General features: G+C 38.4%; 1 protein-coding gene across 1 annotated transcript in view; it reads right to left on the reverse strand.

Moving 5' to 3' along the window:
- Nucleotides 1-18,247, reverse strand: part of LOC110130943 (uncharacterized) — a 141,547-nt gene continuing 123,300 nt past the window's right edge. Inside the window, exons 4-7 of the mRNA XM_070469836.1 lie at nucleotides 6,784-6,822; nucleotides 3,892-3,946; nucleotides 2,763-2,802; nucleotides 1-173 (exon numbers count right to left, since the gene is read on the reverse strand). Coding sequence (XP_070325937.1) covers nucleotides 104-173; nucleotides 2,763-2,802; nucleotides 3,892-3,946; nucleotides 6,784-6,822 — 204 coding nt within the window. The 3' untranslated portion in view covers nucleotides 1-103. The remainder of the gene's footprint in view (nucleotides 174-2,762; nucleotides 2,803-3,891; nucleotides 3,947-6,783; nucleotides 6,823-18,247) is intronic.

Below are 18,247 nucleotides of genomic sequence, written 5' to 3' on the forward strand. Positions count from 1 at the left end.
TTTGTGGAAAGATTCTTTTATAATATTGTATTTTTAGAAATGAAACTTTATCAATGGCCAAAATCTCGAATCTGGTAGCCAATCCAAATTAGTAGTATCACCATCATATGTTAAGTCCTTTCACAAGGCAAATATGACAGCCTCCCCACTGACTTGAGCAAAGCATAATAAACCTGTAGGAAAAAAATAATATAGATTATTCCCTGCACCTCAAAGGGAGAGTAAATAGACACATCATTTCTGAAATCTTTAGCAACTCTGAAGTGGGGTACTGGGAAACTGAGGGTCAATTGAAGAACTGGATTTTCTCATGGTGTAGAAGGACCCTAGAGAGGACCATTTTGTGAAACCACAAAATTAATAAATTTTGGTTATTGACTCTGATCTGCTGTACCAGGATTCTAAACTCTTAGATTCTGAACTTGCATAAGTTACCCGTATATGATAACTAGTTACTAACTAATGACTTGTCATTTATGAGATGACTTCTAATACAGGTAAATTATAAATATTTATAACTATTCTGAATAAGAGATATGATTTTTTAATCTTCCAAATCCCCCCTTTCATTCTCTACATCCCCTCCATTTCTCTCCCTGTCACATTCTTTCTCTCTCACTCACACACACACACACACACACATACACACACACGTATCCCTAACACATTTTTTAAAGGCCCAACGATAGCACTCTCTTTAGAACACAAATCAAAGCAAACATTTCTTTCTTGAATGTCACAAAAAAGTGTTTTGGGACTGAAAACCAATCTTTCCTTCCTACTGACCACATACCTTCAAGAAGGGCCCACTTGAAGGTGCAAAAAGGAAAGACATGTCTGAGCCTTCAGATCAGTCCTGAATTAAGGGAAGTGACAAGCAGGACCAGCCAGAGCGCTTTCACATCTGAACCTCATGTCAATCAGTCTCTCCCTGAAAAGACCTTCAGGGCAGTTGGGCGTCTGCATGGTGGCAGCTCTGATCTGTTCTGAATGTAGGAGGAAGACACACTTTCTCCCAACCACCACCAAATCACTGATATTTTTAGTCAGCGTCATTGTAACCCATACCATTAAAGTAGGCATGAGTCAATTCTGACAGTTCTTAGAATTGCGTCCTCAGAATGCACACTTCACCTGCCACCAGGAAGCACTGTTCCTGATTACTCATACTCCTCAGTTCAAAGACAAAAGAGAGGCTCAAGCTTTACTCTACCCTTTCTATTAAGTAAATCGAACTTTCTGACAGCACACCTAGCTATGATGTCAAGTCACATCTACAAACATCTAAATCAAAAGCCTGTCTAGGCAAGTCTTCGGCGGACAAGATTTAAAAAGTGACCTTGGATTCTTAAATGCTGCCATTTGATTCACATTCCACAAAAATACATTATCAAAGTAGTGGGGGAGGAGGAAGAAAGAGTCCAATAACAGACATAATTAAATGGGTTTCCTTTCATTTTTACTGAAGCTCTTTCTATCGCAAACTCAGAACTCACCCAGGCTACCTTTTTAATTTATACACCATGAAATCATATCTCCTCATTCTCTAATCCCAGGAAGACTTTGATATTTTAACTGGGTGAGAAGATTCAATAAAAAACAAACAAACAAAAAGATGACAAGGATCCTATGCTGCCTCCTAGGGGCCCCCTGCTGGCTGGCTGAGCGAGCAGAACATGAAGTGCAGGAAAGGAAGGAGCTGGAGTGGGTACCAAGCAACGAGGGGCCTCCTCATCTTCGGAATTCAGATCTCTGATTCCTGGTATGTTCTTTGAAACTCAGCTGACAGGCCAGGTAGGTCCCAAAGCACCAAGATGGTTGAATATATACTAAAACCAAAGGCCAGAAGAGAAACTCACAAGATCCTAAAAATGTAAAGCAGAAGAAATCCTTCACTTCGGGGATAAAAGGCATCAACTCTGAGCCTCTTCTTGCCCCAGTCAGTTTTGAGCACACACCTAACTGAATTCCTGATGCTGTTGGAGCCTCTAGAGAAATCATTTCAGCCTGACATTCCCAATAGCTGCCTCGGGGCTTGGTTTATAACATCCCTGGTAGAAAGTCAGGACTTCAGTAATGACAACATTTCAACCATGTGTAAAAGATTGCTACAGAAGGTTAGCATGATCACACATTCATTTCAGAAGCTGTTTAAAGGGCTAAAGGCTAAATTAAGGAGGTCAGTCTGTGCACAAATGCATAAGTACTATATAGAGCAAGAAATAGAATAGCGCAAGTAGAACAAGAAAGTTTTCAATCCATTCACGAGTAGCTGTTTCATTTTCATGAAAGATTTAAGATCAACAAAAATATTTCAAGTTCCTGAAACATAACAACATATACTTTTGTTCTTTCTCAGAGTATTGGTAAAATTTGCGTTTTGCTCATTCTGAAAATGGTGTCAATTATTAACAATGCTATCCATCAACAGAGGAATGGATTAAGAAAATGTAGCATATATATAAAAAGGAATGAAAATGGGTCATTTGTAGAGACATGGATGGACCTAGTGACGTTCATACAGAGTGAAGTAAGTCACAAAGAGAAGACCAAAGCCCATATATTAACACACATATGTGGAATCTGAAAAAAAAAATGGGTACAGACAATCTTATTTACAAAGCAGAAATAGAGACATAGATACAGAGAACAAATGTATGTATGTTAAGGCAGATGGGGAGATGGGATGAATTGAGAGATTCGGATTGACATATATACATTATTGATATTGTGTATAAAATAGATAACTAATGAGAACCTACTGTTTAGCACAGGGAACTCTACTCAATGCTCTGTGGTGACCTAAATAGGAAGGAAATCCAAAAGAGAAGGGAGTTATGTGTATATCCTAATATAAACCCTCCAGTCCACTTTGCTATACAGTAGAAACAACATTGTAAAGCAACTATACTTCAAATTTTCTTTTAAAGATGAGCCCATTTGAGAAGCAGAATGACTTGGAAAATCTCAGTAGACAACATTATCATTATCATGACTAGTTCATGACCCCAAAATCAGTATTATTCTGCCACTTCACTGAACAACAACAAAATAACATGGATTAAAGAAGATAATTCAAGTGCACTTATATATTCAATTAGGGTAATAACATGTATTAAGCAAAATAACTAAAGGTTCTGTAGACAAGAATTAAAGTTGTCACTGGGTTTTGCCATACAAATAGCTGGTGTTTTGACATGCCAAAATGGCAATTTCACACAGTTCAACCTAATAAAATCTATACATATGTGTGCAGAATTCACCTTTCAATAAACACTAAACCATGATAACATGAATTATATTGTTTGATATTTACTGAGCTCTTATTACACCACTGAGTTAAATGTTTCATCTCACAACAAGTCTATGAGATAGGGATTCTTACTAATATGTTTTCAAATAAGGGAAATGAAACATTCAGTACCTTGTGCAAGAGTCTAGAGCCAAGTAGAGTTGACATTCAAATACAACTCTGACTTTTGCCTCTGCTTGACAGTTGGAGAGAATGATACCTCCCAGACTAAAAACAGAAAGACTAGTGGACATTATGAGTATGTGGAAAGATCAATGGTGGAAACTGAGAAAGATGGGAAGCTGAGAGGGAAACCGTAGCTTTTACAGGCAGACCTCAAAGATAGTGTGGGTTTGGTTCCAGACCATCACAATAAAGCAAATATTGCAAAAAAGCAAGTCACACCAAGTTTTTGGTCTCTCAGCACATATAAAAGCTATGTTTACACTACATTCTAGTCTATTAAATGTGTGATATCTTTATGTCTAAAAAAAACAATGCACGTGCCTTTATTTAAAAATACTCTATCGCTAAAAATTGCTCTCCATCATCTTTGCCTTTGGTGAATCAGTAATCTTTTTGCTGGTAGAGGGTCTTACCTTGATGCTGATGGTGCTGACGGATCAGGGAAGTGGTTACTAAAGATGACAATTTCTTAAAATAAGACAACAATAAAGTTTACTGCATCAATGAACTCCTCTTGCTTTTTTTTTGGACTGCATTATGTGACATACGGGATCTTAGTTCCCCAACCAGAGACCAAACCTGTGCCTTCCCTCTACATCAGAAGCATGAAATCTTAACCACTGGACTGCCAGGGAAGTCCTTTATGGACTCTTCCTTTTATGAATAATTTCTCTGTAACAGGCAATGCTGCTTGGTAGCATTTTACCCACAGAACCCTCTCAAAATTGGAGTCAATTCTCCCAACCCTGCCACTGCTTTATCAACTAAGTCTATGTAATATTATAAATCCTTTATTGTCATTTCAACAGTCTTTACAGCATCTTCACCAGGAATAGATTCCATCTCAAGAAACCTCTTTCTTTGTTCACCGATAAGATGTAACTCCTCATCCATTCAAGTTTTATCACGAGATTGCAGCAATTCAGTCACGTCTTCAGACTCAATTTCTAGTTCTCTTGCTGTTTCTACTACATCTACAGTTACTTTCTCCATTGTAGTTATGAATCTCTCCAAGTCATCCATTAGGGCTGGAATCAACTTATTTCAAACTCCCATTAACATTGATACTTTGGTCTCTTCCTATGAGTCAAGAATATTCTTAATGGCACCTAGAATGGTGACTCCTTTATAGAAGTGTCTACAATTTACTTTCCCCAGATCCATCAGATGAATCACTATCTATGGCATCTATAGCCTCATAAAATATATTTTTTAAATAATGAACCTTGAAAGTTAACATTATTCCTTGATTCATGGACTGCCAAATGGATGTTGTATAGAATGGATGTTGTATAAGTGGGCATGAAAACATCATTAATCTCATTGTATCTTCATCAGAGCTTTCGGGTGACCAAGTGCTCTGTCAATGAACAGTAGTAATTTAAAATAAATTTTGTTGTTGTTTTTTTGTTTGTTTGTTTGTTTTCTGAGCAGTAGATCTCAGCAGTAGGCTTAAAATATTCAGTAAACTATATTGCCAACAGATGTCCTGTCATCCAGGCTTTACTGTTTCACTTATGGAGCAGAGGCAGGCTAGATTTAGTAAACTTTTTAAGGGACCTATCATTTTTGGAAAGGTAACTGAGCTCTGTTGTCAACTCAAGTCAAAAGCTGCGTCAGACCCTAACAAGAGAGTCAGCCTGTCCTTTGAAATTTTGAAACAAGCATTGACTTCTCCTCTCTAGCTATGAAAGTCCTTGGTGGCATTTGCTTTCAATAAAAGGCTGTTTTGTCTACATTAAAAGTCTTTTTCTCAGTGTGGGCAACTGCCTTACTCATCTTAGCAAGATCTTCTGGATAATCTGCTGCAGCTTCTATATCAACACTTGCTGCTTCACTTAGTTTTTATGTTATGGTGATGACTTCTTTCCTTAAACTTCATGAACCAACCCCTGCTAGCTTCAAACTTTCCTTCTACAGCTTCTTCACCTCTCTCAACCTTCACAGAACTGAAGAGAGTTAGGGCCTTGCTCAAGATTAGGCTTTGGCTGAAGGGAATGTAGTGGTTGGTTTCATCTTCTATTCAGACCACTAAAACTTTCTCCAGATCTGCAATAAGGCTGTTTTGCTTTCTTATCATTTGTGTATTCACTGGAGTAGCACTTTTAATTTCCTCCAAAAATGTTTCCTTTACATTCACAACTCAGCTGTTTGGAGCAAGAGGCCTTGATTTTGGTTATCTCAACTTTCTACACACCTTCCTCACTAAGCCTTATCATTTCTAGCTTTTGATTTAAAGTGAGAGATGTAGACTCCTCCTCTCACTTGAACGCTTAGAGGTCATTATAAACTTATTAATTAGCCTAATTTCAGTACTGTTGTTCTCAGGGAATAGGGAGGCCCAAGGAAAGTGAGAAATAGCGGGGAAGGCTGGCCAGTGGAACAGTCAACACATATTTATACTAAGTTCAGCATCTTATACAGGCAAGATTCATGGTGCACCAAAACAATGGCAATAGTAACATGAAAGATCAGTGAACACAGATCACCATAATAAAAGTAATGAAAAAATGTGAAATGTTGTAAGAACTACTGAACTGTGACACAGAGACACAAAGTAAGCAATCGCTGTTGGAAAAATGACGCCAATAGACTAGCACAAGGCATGCTTGCTGCAAATCTTCAATTTGTAAAAAACCAAAAAACAGAACAGAAACAAAACGCAACATCTGTGAAGCACAATAAAGTGAAGTGCAATAAAGTAATGTGCGCGGTACTCATCACTGTATGGGGAAAAGGTACCCACACAGCCCACTAAGAAGAACATCCCTCTAGGTTAGACATACACATCAGGTTATCATGGTTAGCAAGTCTTTCACTATTAAGTCTTCAAAATGGCTGTCCTCTCTCCTCATTCTAATTCCAGATCTAGGAGCCAATGACTGACCATAACTAGACTCCCATGCAGGCTTTTTAAACAGGAGAGAGAGAATATATTAAGGAGGTAAGCCCAGCATTTGGCTTTCATGGCACCATAAACAGAGAAACTGATACTGTATCAGTCTCCAGGGGACATGACTGCTCTCACATGCCATAAACTCAAACCTCAAGCCTGCAGAGCTGAGGACCAGATGTGGAGCACGCGGAACACCTTCAAGGTTCCATCTGAGTCTGAACACATGTCCAGGCAACCCACTAGGAAAACTATAAAAGCTTTCAATTTATTCTCTAATTTTTAAAAAGCAATAAACTAGTTAAAAGCAGAATCTCATAAAATAATTCATTTGAGTTCATGTTTACAACTACAACAAAGAAAGCAAACCAAAGATACTTTATCTGTTGAAGTCAGTGTTCATTTGGTTTACCTTTGTAGAGCTCTGCGAATAGTAGGATCCATAGTCACCCTAAAAATAAAGGAACCAACATTTAGCAAATATGAAGGAATTTCATGTATTTATCAGGACGGTAGTTAACAAATACTTATTAATAATGGACTTAAGAGAGGAGGAGCCAAGATGGCGGAGGAATAGGACGGGGAGAACACTTTCTCTCCTACAAATTCATTGAAAGAACATTTGAACGCTGAGCAAATTTCACAAAACAACTTCTGATCGCTAGCAGAGGACATAAGGCGCCCAGAAAAGCAGCCCATTGTCTTCGAAGGGAGGTAGGACAAAATACAAAAGATAAAAAGGGAGACAAAAGAGCTACGGACGGAGACCCGTCCCGGGAAGGGAGTCTTAATAGAGGAAGTTTCCAATCACCAGGAAACCCTCGCACTGGCGGGACTGGGGGAAGTTTTCGGCATTCTAACTGGGAGGAAAAATTAAACAAGGCCCACAGATTACGTGCCTAAAAGCAACTCCCAGCAGAAAAATACCCCAGACGCCCGCACCCGCCAGCAACAAGCGGGGGCGGAACGGAGAGGAGCGGGCGGCATTGCTTAGGGTAAGGACCGGCCCGAAGACCCTGAGAGCAATCGGAGGGAGCTTTTTTAAACTGTGGGATAGCAAGGGTCAAAATTAACTGGCCCGAACACACTGCCGGCGGTTCGCAAAACAAAGGGACTGAGAAATTCCAGAGAACAGCCGGCCCATCCCCGCTGGAGGTAGGAGGCAGGGGGGAGGGGAAAAGGGCAAAATCAGCCCCTGAGAAGCCACCCCCTTCCACACTGCAAACAGGCCTCCGGGTTCTATCTAAAGACTTCCTGAGACCCGACTGGCGGCGCGTGCTGGGGCCGCGGAGGGAAAAAGCGCACCGTACCCGGGGAGATCGCGCCCAAGCCTCTGGCTGCCTGGGCCGCTCGACGCGGAGGGAAAAGGCGCGCCATACCCGGGGAGATCGCGCCCAAGCCTCTGGCTGCCTGGGCCGCTCGACGCGGAGGGAAAAGGCGCGCTGCATCCGGGGAGAGTGCGCCCAAGCCTCTGGCTGCCTGTGCCGCTTGCCGCGGAGGGAAAAAGCGCGCCGCACCCGGGGAGAGTGCGCCCAAGCCTCTGGCTGCCTGAACCGCTCAGGCCGGGGAAGGCACAAAACGCAGGCGCAACCGAATCCGCGCTTTTGTGGAGTACCTGAAAACTGGAACCGCACTCAACGCAGGGCCCGCTCCATATAGAGCAGCCGGGAGCCTGAGCAGTGTAGACGGCGAAAGCACTGACACCACAGCAATCAGGGCAGAAAAAGAAGTAAAAGGAATCCAGATAGGAAAAGAAGAAGTGAAACTGTTTGCAGATGACATGATCCTCTACATAGAAAACCCTAAAGACTCTACCAGAAAATTACTAGAGCTAATCAATGAATACAGTCAAGTTGCAGGATATAAAATTAACACACAGAAATCTCTTGCATTCCTATACACTAACAATGAGAAAACAGAAAGAGAAATTAAGGAAACAATACCATTCACCATTGCAACAAAAAGAATAAAATACTTAGGAGTACATCTACCTAAAGAAACAAAAGACCTATACATAGAAAACTATAAAACACTGATGAAAGAAATCAAAGAGGACACAAACAGATGAAGAAATATACCGTGTTCATGGATTGGAAGAATCAATATTGTCAAAATGGCTATACTACCCAAAGCAATCTATAGATTCAATGCAATCCCTATCAAACTACCAACTGTATCTTTCACAGAACTAGAACAAATAATTTCACAATTTGTATGGAAATACAAAAAACCTTGAATAGCCAAAGTAACCTTGAGAAAGAAGAATGGAACTGGAGGAATCAACCTGCCTGACTTCAGACTCTACTACAAAGCCACAGTCATCAAGACAGTATGGTACTGGCACAAAGACAGAAATATAGATCAATGGAACAGAATAGAAAGCCCAGAGATAAATCCACGAACCTATGGTCATCTTATCTTCAACAATGGAGGCAAGGATATACAATGGAAAAAAGACAACCTCTTTAACAAGTGGTGCTGGGAAAACTGGTCAACCACCTGTAAAAGAATGAAACTAGAACACTTTCTAACACCATACACAAAAATAAACTCAAAATGGATTAAAGATCTAAATGTAAGAACGGAAACTATAAAACTCCTAGAGGAGAACATAGGCAAAACACTCTCCGACATAAATCACAGCAGGATCCTCTATGACCCACATCCCAGAATTTTAGAAATAAAAGCAAAAATAAACAAATGGGACCTAATGAAACTTAAAAGCTTTTGCACAACAAAGGAAACTATAAGCAAGGTAAAAAGACAGCCCTCAGATTGGGAGAAAATAATAGCAAATGAAGCAACAAAGGATTAATCTCAAAAATATACAAGCAACTCCTGCAGCTCAATTCCAGAAAAATACATGACCCAATCAAAAAACGGGCCAAAGAACAGACATTTCTCCAAAGAAGACATACAGATGGCACAAAAACACATGAAAAGATGCTCAACATCACTCATTATCAGAGAAATGCAAATCAAAACCACAATGAGGTACCATCACACGCCAGTCAGGATGGCTGCTATCCAAAAGTCTACAAGCAATAAATGCTGGAGAGGGTGTGGAGAAAAGGGAACCCTCTTACACTGTTGGTGGGAATGCAAATTAGTACGGCCACTATGGAAAACAGTGTGGAGATTTCTTAAAAAGCTGGAAATAGAACTGCCATATGACCCAGCAATCCCACTTCTGGGCATACACACCGAGGAAACCAGATCTGAAAGAGACACGTGCACCCCAATGTTCATCGCAGCACTGTTTATAATAGCCAGGACATGGAAGCAACCTAGATGCCCATCAGCAGACGAATGGATGAGGAAGCTGTGGTACATATACACCATGGAATATTACTCAGCCATTAAAAAGAATTCATTTGAATCAGTTCTAATGAGATGGATGAAACTGGAGCCCATTATACAGAGCGAAGTCAGCCAGAAAGATAAAGACTATTACAGTATACTAATACATATATATGGAATTTAGAAAGATGGTAACGATAACCCTATATGCAAAACAGAAAAAGAGACTCAGATGTATAGAACAGACTTGTGGACTCTGTGGGAGAAGGCGAGGGTGGGATGTTTCAAGAGAACAGCATCGCAACATGTATATTATCTATGGTGAAACAGATCACCAGCCCAGGTTGGGTGCATGAGACAAGTGCTTGGACCTGGTGCACTGGGAAGACCCAGAGGGATCAGGTAGAGAGGGAGGTGGGAGGGGGGACCGGGATGGGGAATACATGTAAATCCATGGCTAATTCATTTCAATGTATGACAAAAACTACTGCAATGATGTAAAGTAATTAGCCTCCAACTAATAAAAATAAATGGAAAAAAAAAAGATATATTCCAAGTGCAAAATAAAATACATTATGCAGAATTAAAAAAAAAAAAAAAAGTCTTTTCCTATACCTTTTTAAGTGGGTGACAATCGGTATCAAGTTGCTGTGGCATTTGGATTTTACTGTATACCTCTAAAGGATTGATATGTCTTGTATTAATGTCATTATTTATAATACTTTACAAAATATTTACAACCAATTAAACTTTTAAATGTTTCATAAAGAAAAAAATAAAAATAAAAAAGACTAAATAGCCAAAAAAAATAATAATAATGGACTTAAAAACATAGAAAGTGCCTTAAAAGGGGACACAAAGAAAAACAGAAGAAATATGATGGATTACAGGAAAGATGTCTGCAGAAAATGCTTAGACAAACTGTGCAATCAAGAAGAGCTCCAAAGTATATGTACCCAATCAATGGCATCAATAATCCAAAAAGAATTTTTAAAGATGAAGTTGGGCAAAATGCACAAAAAAAGTATGACCCTGAACTTAAAATGAATATGCCTATGAGACATAACTTTAACAGTGATAATAAGATAATGCAAAAAAATTTCCTCTATGTGAAAACATTGGCATAGTGGAACATTTTCCCATACCATTTTCCTTCACAGCTATTAAGAGAAACCCATTTTCTCTCTCAAACTTTATTACTCCAAATATTGTTTACCAAGAACCAGAATAACAAGGCATGCAAAGGCCAAAAGCCGGATTATGCAAAAGATGGCAGGGCTCTTGTAATATTATTACAAACTCAAAAGAGAAAACTAAGGATCCACTATGAATACAGGTACTCCAAGATGAAGGTTTCTATTGACTTTCTGCTGTTACAAAATGCTAACTTTATTCCATCAAAGGGAAAAAAAAAGATCTTTGCTTATTTCCTATTAGGATATGGTAATGTGTAAGGTGAAAATTATTCTAACAAAAATCAAAGCTTATATACGTAGAACGAAAAGAAAGGAACATTCTGCTTTGGACCTTTAGCTCTAGTGACACTTGTATTAGTTAATTCAACCCTATAAAAACTGATGTCACAAAGATTATTTAATCTGTCAGCTTTTAAAAATCCACTATCAAATCATAAAAAATCAAATCTGAAATTTTAAGTTTCTATCTGAGGTTCCATTTAAGGAAAATAAAATTAACATTCCTAAAACGTTATCCTCAGCCATATTTTTTCAGCCATATTTTTAAATTTAATCTTTATAACTTCTAAAATGTTAGTAACATTTTATAAATATAAAAGCAATATTACATTCATTGTAGAAAACAGGCAAAATGCAGAAAATAAAAACTAATCATGACTACACCATTTAGAAGGAAATTAACATCTTCTGTTAATTAATTAACTAATTAATTAACATCTGTTGTTCCTTGATGCTCCCTTTCAACATAAAAAGTCACACACATGGAATTTAAACAAGATTTAGGATTATACTGCATATACAGTTTGTCTTACCTTTTCCCCTTAGCAATGAATCATTTTTATATATATAAAATAGTCTTTAAAAACCATCTTGGGGACCTCCCTAGTGGTCCAGTAGTTAAGACTTTGTGCTCCCACACAGCAGGGTACAGGTTAGATCCCTGGTCAGGAACTAAGATTCCACATGCCACTTGGCCAAAACACACACACACACACACACACACACACACACAGTCTTAACAGATTGCACATTTGAATATTCATATTCACAAAATATGTTCAAGTATTTTCTAATATTTATTATTTAAATTGTCTTGTTTTTCTTTTTCTTGTACATCTAATATTGCAACAATATCCTTGCATAAAAATCTTGACATTATATTGGCTAATTTTCACAAGTGAAATTCACAAAAAATAGAATTTCTGAAGAAAAGGCATAAACTTTTTCCATGACATTTGTCTATAATTTGCTCACCAAAAAGATAAAAATCTATAGATTGCCCACCAAAAAGGACAATGAGCAGCTCAGTTCTTATTTCTAAAAATGTTCACAAATAAACCCTAACACTTTATAAAAGTTTTATTTCATAGCACAAATATCTGCTTTTAATTTTAGTTATTTTTTCTTATTACTGCTTCGGAGTAATTTTTAAAATTTATGGTAGTTCTCCAGTTATTACTTTTGACTATTTTTAACTTAGGAAATTTGTGGTTTTCTTATTGATTTGTAAGAGCTCCTTAGACAATAAAGATATTAATCATTTGTGTATCACAATTATATACACATTTTCATTTGCCTTCCCAGCTCAATTTTTGCATTTAGGTTTGACTTAAAATGGTTTTCGATGCACAGAAATTGACATTTTATGTAACCAAGCGTATCAATCATTTCTTTGGTGGTTTCTTCCACGGTTTCTATGCTTAGAAAGTTCCCCACTTTCAAAGTTTCCATTTCAATGAAATAACTACTTATGTTTTATTTTACTTGTCCTCCAACCCTGCTGTCTATCACCTTTTATCCTTGGTTCCTTTTTTTTCAACCTGTGTAGAATTTACTGTAGGTATGGCATGAGGCAAGTACTTCTGTGATTTCTGATGACCCCTTCTCTCAGACTTTTCCCCCAACACCACAGTAAAAATCACTCATTCCTTCCCAGTTCACTTGTACAAGATTCACTGTGAGAGTAGATGCTTTGAGGTACAATTTGAGCTCTAATGTTCAGGGTAAGTGTTTTTTTACCCTGAATCTTATTTTTCCTTAAAAGCAAAAAGAGAAAAGACTATCTTACAGTTTTGTTGTAAGGATTAAGCTAGAAAATTTACAGAAAGCACTTACTTCAGTGTAACACAGCACATGTGCTCAATAAGTCAGTAAATGAACATCAGATTCAGGGCTATTACTCTTCCTCTGATTTATCTGTCACTTCTTGGTCTCACAGTGTAAACTTGAAATAACACATAGTATATGATAGGAGAAGTATCTCCAACCTTTTTTTCTACATTTTCTTTGCTATCTTCACCTGTTTTTTCCTCTACATAGGCCCAACCCACTTCTCATTTCAGTTACTCTTAGGATGCTCTTTTCTTCCCATAATTCATTCTCATACTCTCTCTCTTTGGCATGCTGTACCATGATACAAAGAGCAAAACTTTCCAAAAAATGTTTAAAAGTCATGATGGGCACAAATATCCTTTTTTTTAAAACTGATTAAGATACTAAATTCTTGCTTTGTTCAGTCACTCAGTCATGTCCAACTCTTTGTGACTCCAGGGACTGCAGCACAAGAAGCCAGGTTTCCATGTCCACCATCTCCCAGAGCTTGCTCAAACTCATATCCATTGAGTCGGTGATGCCATCCAACCATCTCATCCTCTGTTGTCCCCTTCTCCTCTTGCCTTCAATCTTTGCAGCATCAGAGTCTTTCCCAATGAGTTGGCTCTTCGCATCAGGTGGCCAAAGTATTGGAGCTTCTTCGGCTTCAGCATCAGTCCTTCCGATGAATATTCAGGACTGATTTTCTTTAGGATTGACTGGTTTGATCTCCTTCCTGTCCAAGAGAGTCTCAGGAGTCTTCTCCAATACCATAGTTCAAAAGCATCAATCTTGTAATAACAAAAGCACTCAGCCTTCATTATTAAAATTCTAGGCACTCAGCTTTTTAATTAAAATTATAGGCTCTCATATGATGAGTTGGATGTTGGCAATGGAATTAAAATAGGTAGTTCTTATGGTACTGAAGAAACATCCTCCTATTCTTTTGAGGTTGAATATTTTTGTCTTCATCCCACAGAGAAAACTGAAGTTTAAAGAGGTAACATGAGTTGCCCAAAGTCATAGTGGGGCTTGAATGTACATCCAAGTTGTCTGATTTCAATACCTTTTCATTTTACATTGCAATCATTCTATGACTCCATAATGCAGTCAATCTGCAACTCAGCAATGTCTTCAGTCCCAAACTTAAGACATATAAATTCATTTAGACCTTATGAAACAGCCTCTTTAAAAAGTAATGCAATAAATGATAGCAAATTTCTCAGCTGATATGGTACATATAAATAATGGAATTTTACTCAGCCATTAAAAGGAACAAAATTGGGTCATCTGTAGAGATGCTGATGGACCTAAAGACTGTCATAAAGAGTGAAGTAAGTCAGAAAGAGAAAAACAAATATTATATATTAATACGTATATGTGGAATCTAGAAAAGTGGTACAGATGAACCCATTTGCAGAGCAGGAACAGAGACACAGATGTAGAGAACAGAGGTGTAGACACTGTGGGGGGATGAAATGGGAGATTAGATTGACATTTTTACACTACCACATGTAAAACAGTGGGAACCTGATGTATATATAGTGCAGGGAGCTCAGCTCCGTGCTCCGTGGTGACCTACATGGTGGGATGGTGGGAGACGTCCAAGAGGGAGGGGATATATGTATATATATAGCTGATTCCAATCACTTCATGGCAAATAAATGGGGAAGCAATGGAAACAGTGACAGATTATTTTCTTGGGCTCTAAAATCACTGCAGACGGTGACTGCAGCCATGAAATTAAAAGACACTTGCTCCTTGGAAGAAAAGCTATGACAAACCTCGACAGCATATTAAAGAGCACAGACATTACTTTGCCAACAAAGGTTCACATAGTCAAAACTGGTTTTTCTGGTAGTTATATATGGATGTGAGAGTTGGACTATAAAGAAAGCTGAGCGCCAAAGAATTGATGCTTTTGAACTGTGTTGCTGGAGAAGACTCTTGAGAACTACTTGGACTACAAGGAGATCCAACCAGTCCATCCTAAAGGAAAGCAGTCCTGAATATTCATTGGAAGGACTGATGCTGAAGCTGAAGCTCCACTTTGGCCACATGATGCAAAGAGTTGACTCATTAGAAAAGCCCCTGATGCTGTGAAAGATTAAAGGCAGGAGGAGAAGGGGACAATAGAGGACAAGATTGTTGGATGACATCACCAAGGACATGAGTTTAAGCAAGTTTCGGGAGATGATGAAGGACAGGGAAGCCTGGCTTGCTGCGGTCCACAGGGTAGCAAAGAGTCAGACGCGACTGTGCCACTGAGCAACAACAGCTGATTCACTTCTTTGAAGTTGTAAAACAATACTGTAAACTATGTTTAAAAAAAAAAAAAACATAATTTAGAAAAAAAGCAGGGTTGGGAGAAGATGAAAAAAGATTGGGAGAATGTTGATACCTGTAGAATCCAGGAATGAACATATGGGGGTTATTATACTGTTCTTTATACTTATATATTTGAAAATGTCTTCAAAAATTGGGCTTCCCTGGTGGCTCAGATGGTAAAGGATCTGCCTGCAATGCAGCAGACTCAGGTTCAATCCATGGATCAGGATGATCCCCTGGAGAAGGGCACGGCAACCCACTCCAGTATTCTTGCCTGGAGAATCTGATGAACAGAGGAGCCTGTCGAGAAACAGTTCATGGGGTCGCAAAGAGTCAGACACAACTAAGCAACAACACTTTCACTATCACCTTCAAAAAAGATTTGTTTCCAAAAATGTAGATCATTCCATTACTATTTGCATAAATATTTCAAGACTCACTGATTTTGTATTGGAAAGAGAATTTAAAGAGATACAGAGACATGGCTGAGAAGCCTTCCTGGCCATCAGTTCAACAGAGAGAACAGAGCTTCCATAACTTTGGTCCACTGAGGGCATAAACCCTAGAGGTAAAAAGGATAGGGCTTTAAAGCAAAATAGAAACTCTTGTAAAAAGAGGGTTGGGAGTTAGCAGAGGAGATGGAAATGGTGATAAAAGAAGGAGAGCAGAAGGAACACACCAAAGTAGAATATAACCTTTCTTTTTCCTTTGTAGACCCACTATGGTTGAAAGTGCCCAATTGACTAAAAGCTAAATTTGAATAAGATTTGGCTCATATGCTTTCCTTCTCACAGCTTCCACCCAAGCTCTGATCCAAGTTCTTCCCTACCCTCTGACTCACCGCATTTTGGAAAGGCAAGTTTTCCTTCTATTGACCTGATCCCAAATAAATACATATCTTTCTGTGCTGCTCTAGGATAATTTAACTAGCAATTATTGAAAAATTGCTATTGACAGGACCTAAAAACTATGGATAGAAGAAAGTTGCAGCTTTTAAAAACTTCAAACAAATTTGACTCTTGTGCTTTCTAGAAGGTAATTATCCAGACCATACTCTTTGGGTAGTTCTGCCCCCTCCTGGGAGAGCTCCTTCATCAGCCATATATCCTTCTCCCTAACAGGAACCCCAGATGCTGCCCCTCTCAAACCCATCTGTATTCTAAAACATATTGCTCCTACCATTTGATCCCTTTCCCCCCCAGAGGAAGCCTGAGAATCTTGTTAAGACATCATCTGAATGACAAGTAGCCAAGACATGGAAGCAACCTAAACATCCACTGACAGAGAAATGGATAAAGAAGACGTGATACACATATACAATGTAATATTACTCAGTCATAAGAAATAATGAAATAATGTCAATTGCAGCTACACGGATGGACCTAGAGATTATCGTACTAAGTGAAGTAAGTCAGAAAGAGAAAGACAAATACCATAAGATGTCACTTAGATGTGGAATCTAAAATATAACACAAAAGAACTTATCTACTAAACAGAAAAACACTCACAGACTTAAAGAACAAATTTGTGGTTACTGGGGAAAATGGTGGGGAGAAAGGATAGATGGGGAATTTGGGATTGACATGCACACATTGCTATATTTAAAACAGATAACCACACGTGCATGTATGCACTTCCACTTACCACATCACTCTGCTTGACTCCCCAAATTGTATGTAATTATTTTATATTGTTAGGTTAATCATGTTCCCATTATGGCTTGCAATTGTACTTATCTTTTATTTTTTGTCTGGCTAGTGATTATGAAAACTGATAAATATCTTTCACTATTGTGATTATGTAACTATTACTCATTTAATCCCATTATATGGGCTTCCCTCATAGCTCAGTCGGTAAAGAATCTGCCTGCAAAGCAGAAGACCCGGGCTCAATTCCTGAATCGGGAAGATCCCCTGGAGAAGGAAATGGCAATCCACTCCAGTATGCTTGCCTGGAAAAATCCCATGGACAGAGGAGCCTAGCGGGCTACAGTCATGGGGTCGCAAGAGTTGGACATGACTTAGCGACTAAACCACCACCACCACAATATCACTGTATCATGATTGGTCAATAGAAGAATAATAGAATTCTATATCACCAAAACTACCATTTAATAGAAAAACCTGTTATCACTTTTTAAAATCAAGATACATATCAAAATTATCTTAGAACTTTTTTAAAAATACAAATGTCCAGGTATTGCTTTTTTTTTTTTTGTCAGAGCTCCAGATATGTTTCTAATGAGCAGCCTTGTTTAAAAAACTGGGCTATCAAAGTAATCTTGAGAAAGAAGAATGGAACTGGAGGAATCAACCTGCCTGACTTCAGACTCTACTACAAAGCCACAGTCATCAAGACAGTATGGTACTGGCACAAAGACAGAAATATAGATCAATGGAACAGAATAGAAAGCCCAGAGATAAATCCATGAACCTATGGACACCTTATCTTCGACAAAGGAGGCAAGGATATACAATGGAAAAAAGACAACCTCTTTAACAAGTGGTGCTGGCAAAACTGGTCAACCACTTGTAAAAGAATGAAACTAGAACACTTTCTAACACCATACACAAAAATAAACTCAAAATGGATTAAAGATCTAAATGTAAGACCATGGAAACTATAAAACTCCTAGAGGAGAACATAGGCAAAACACTCTCCGACATAATCACAGCAGGATCCTCTATGACCCACCTCCCAGAATATTGGAAATAAAAGCAAAAATAAACAAATGGGACCTAATGAAACTTAAAAGCTTTTGCACAACAAAGGAAACTATAAGCAAGGTAAAAATACAGCCCTCAGATTGGGAGAAGATAATAGCAAATGAAGCAACAGACAAAGGATTAATCTCAAAAATATACAAGCAACTCCTGCAGCTCAATTCCAGAAAAATAAATGACCCAATCAAAAAATGGGCCAAAGAACTAAACAGACATTTCTCCAAAGAAGACATACAGA

This window comes from Odocoileus virginianus, chromosome 7 (assembly GCF_023699985.2).
Source record: "Odocoileus virginianus isolate 20LAN1187 ecotype Illinois chromosome 7, Ovbor_1.2, whole genome shotgun sequence".
NCBI lineage: Eukaryota > Metazoa > Chordata > Mammalia > Artiodactyla > Cervidae > Odocoileus > Odocoileus virginianus.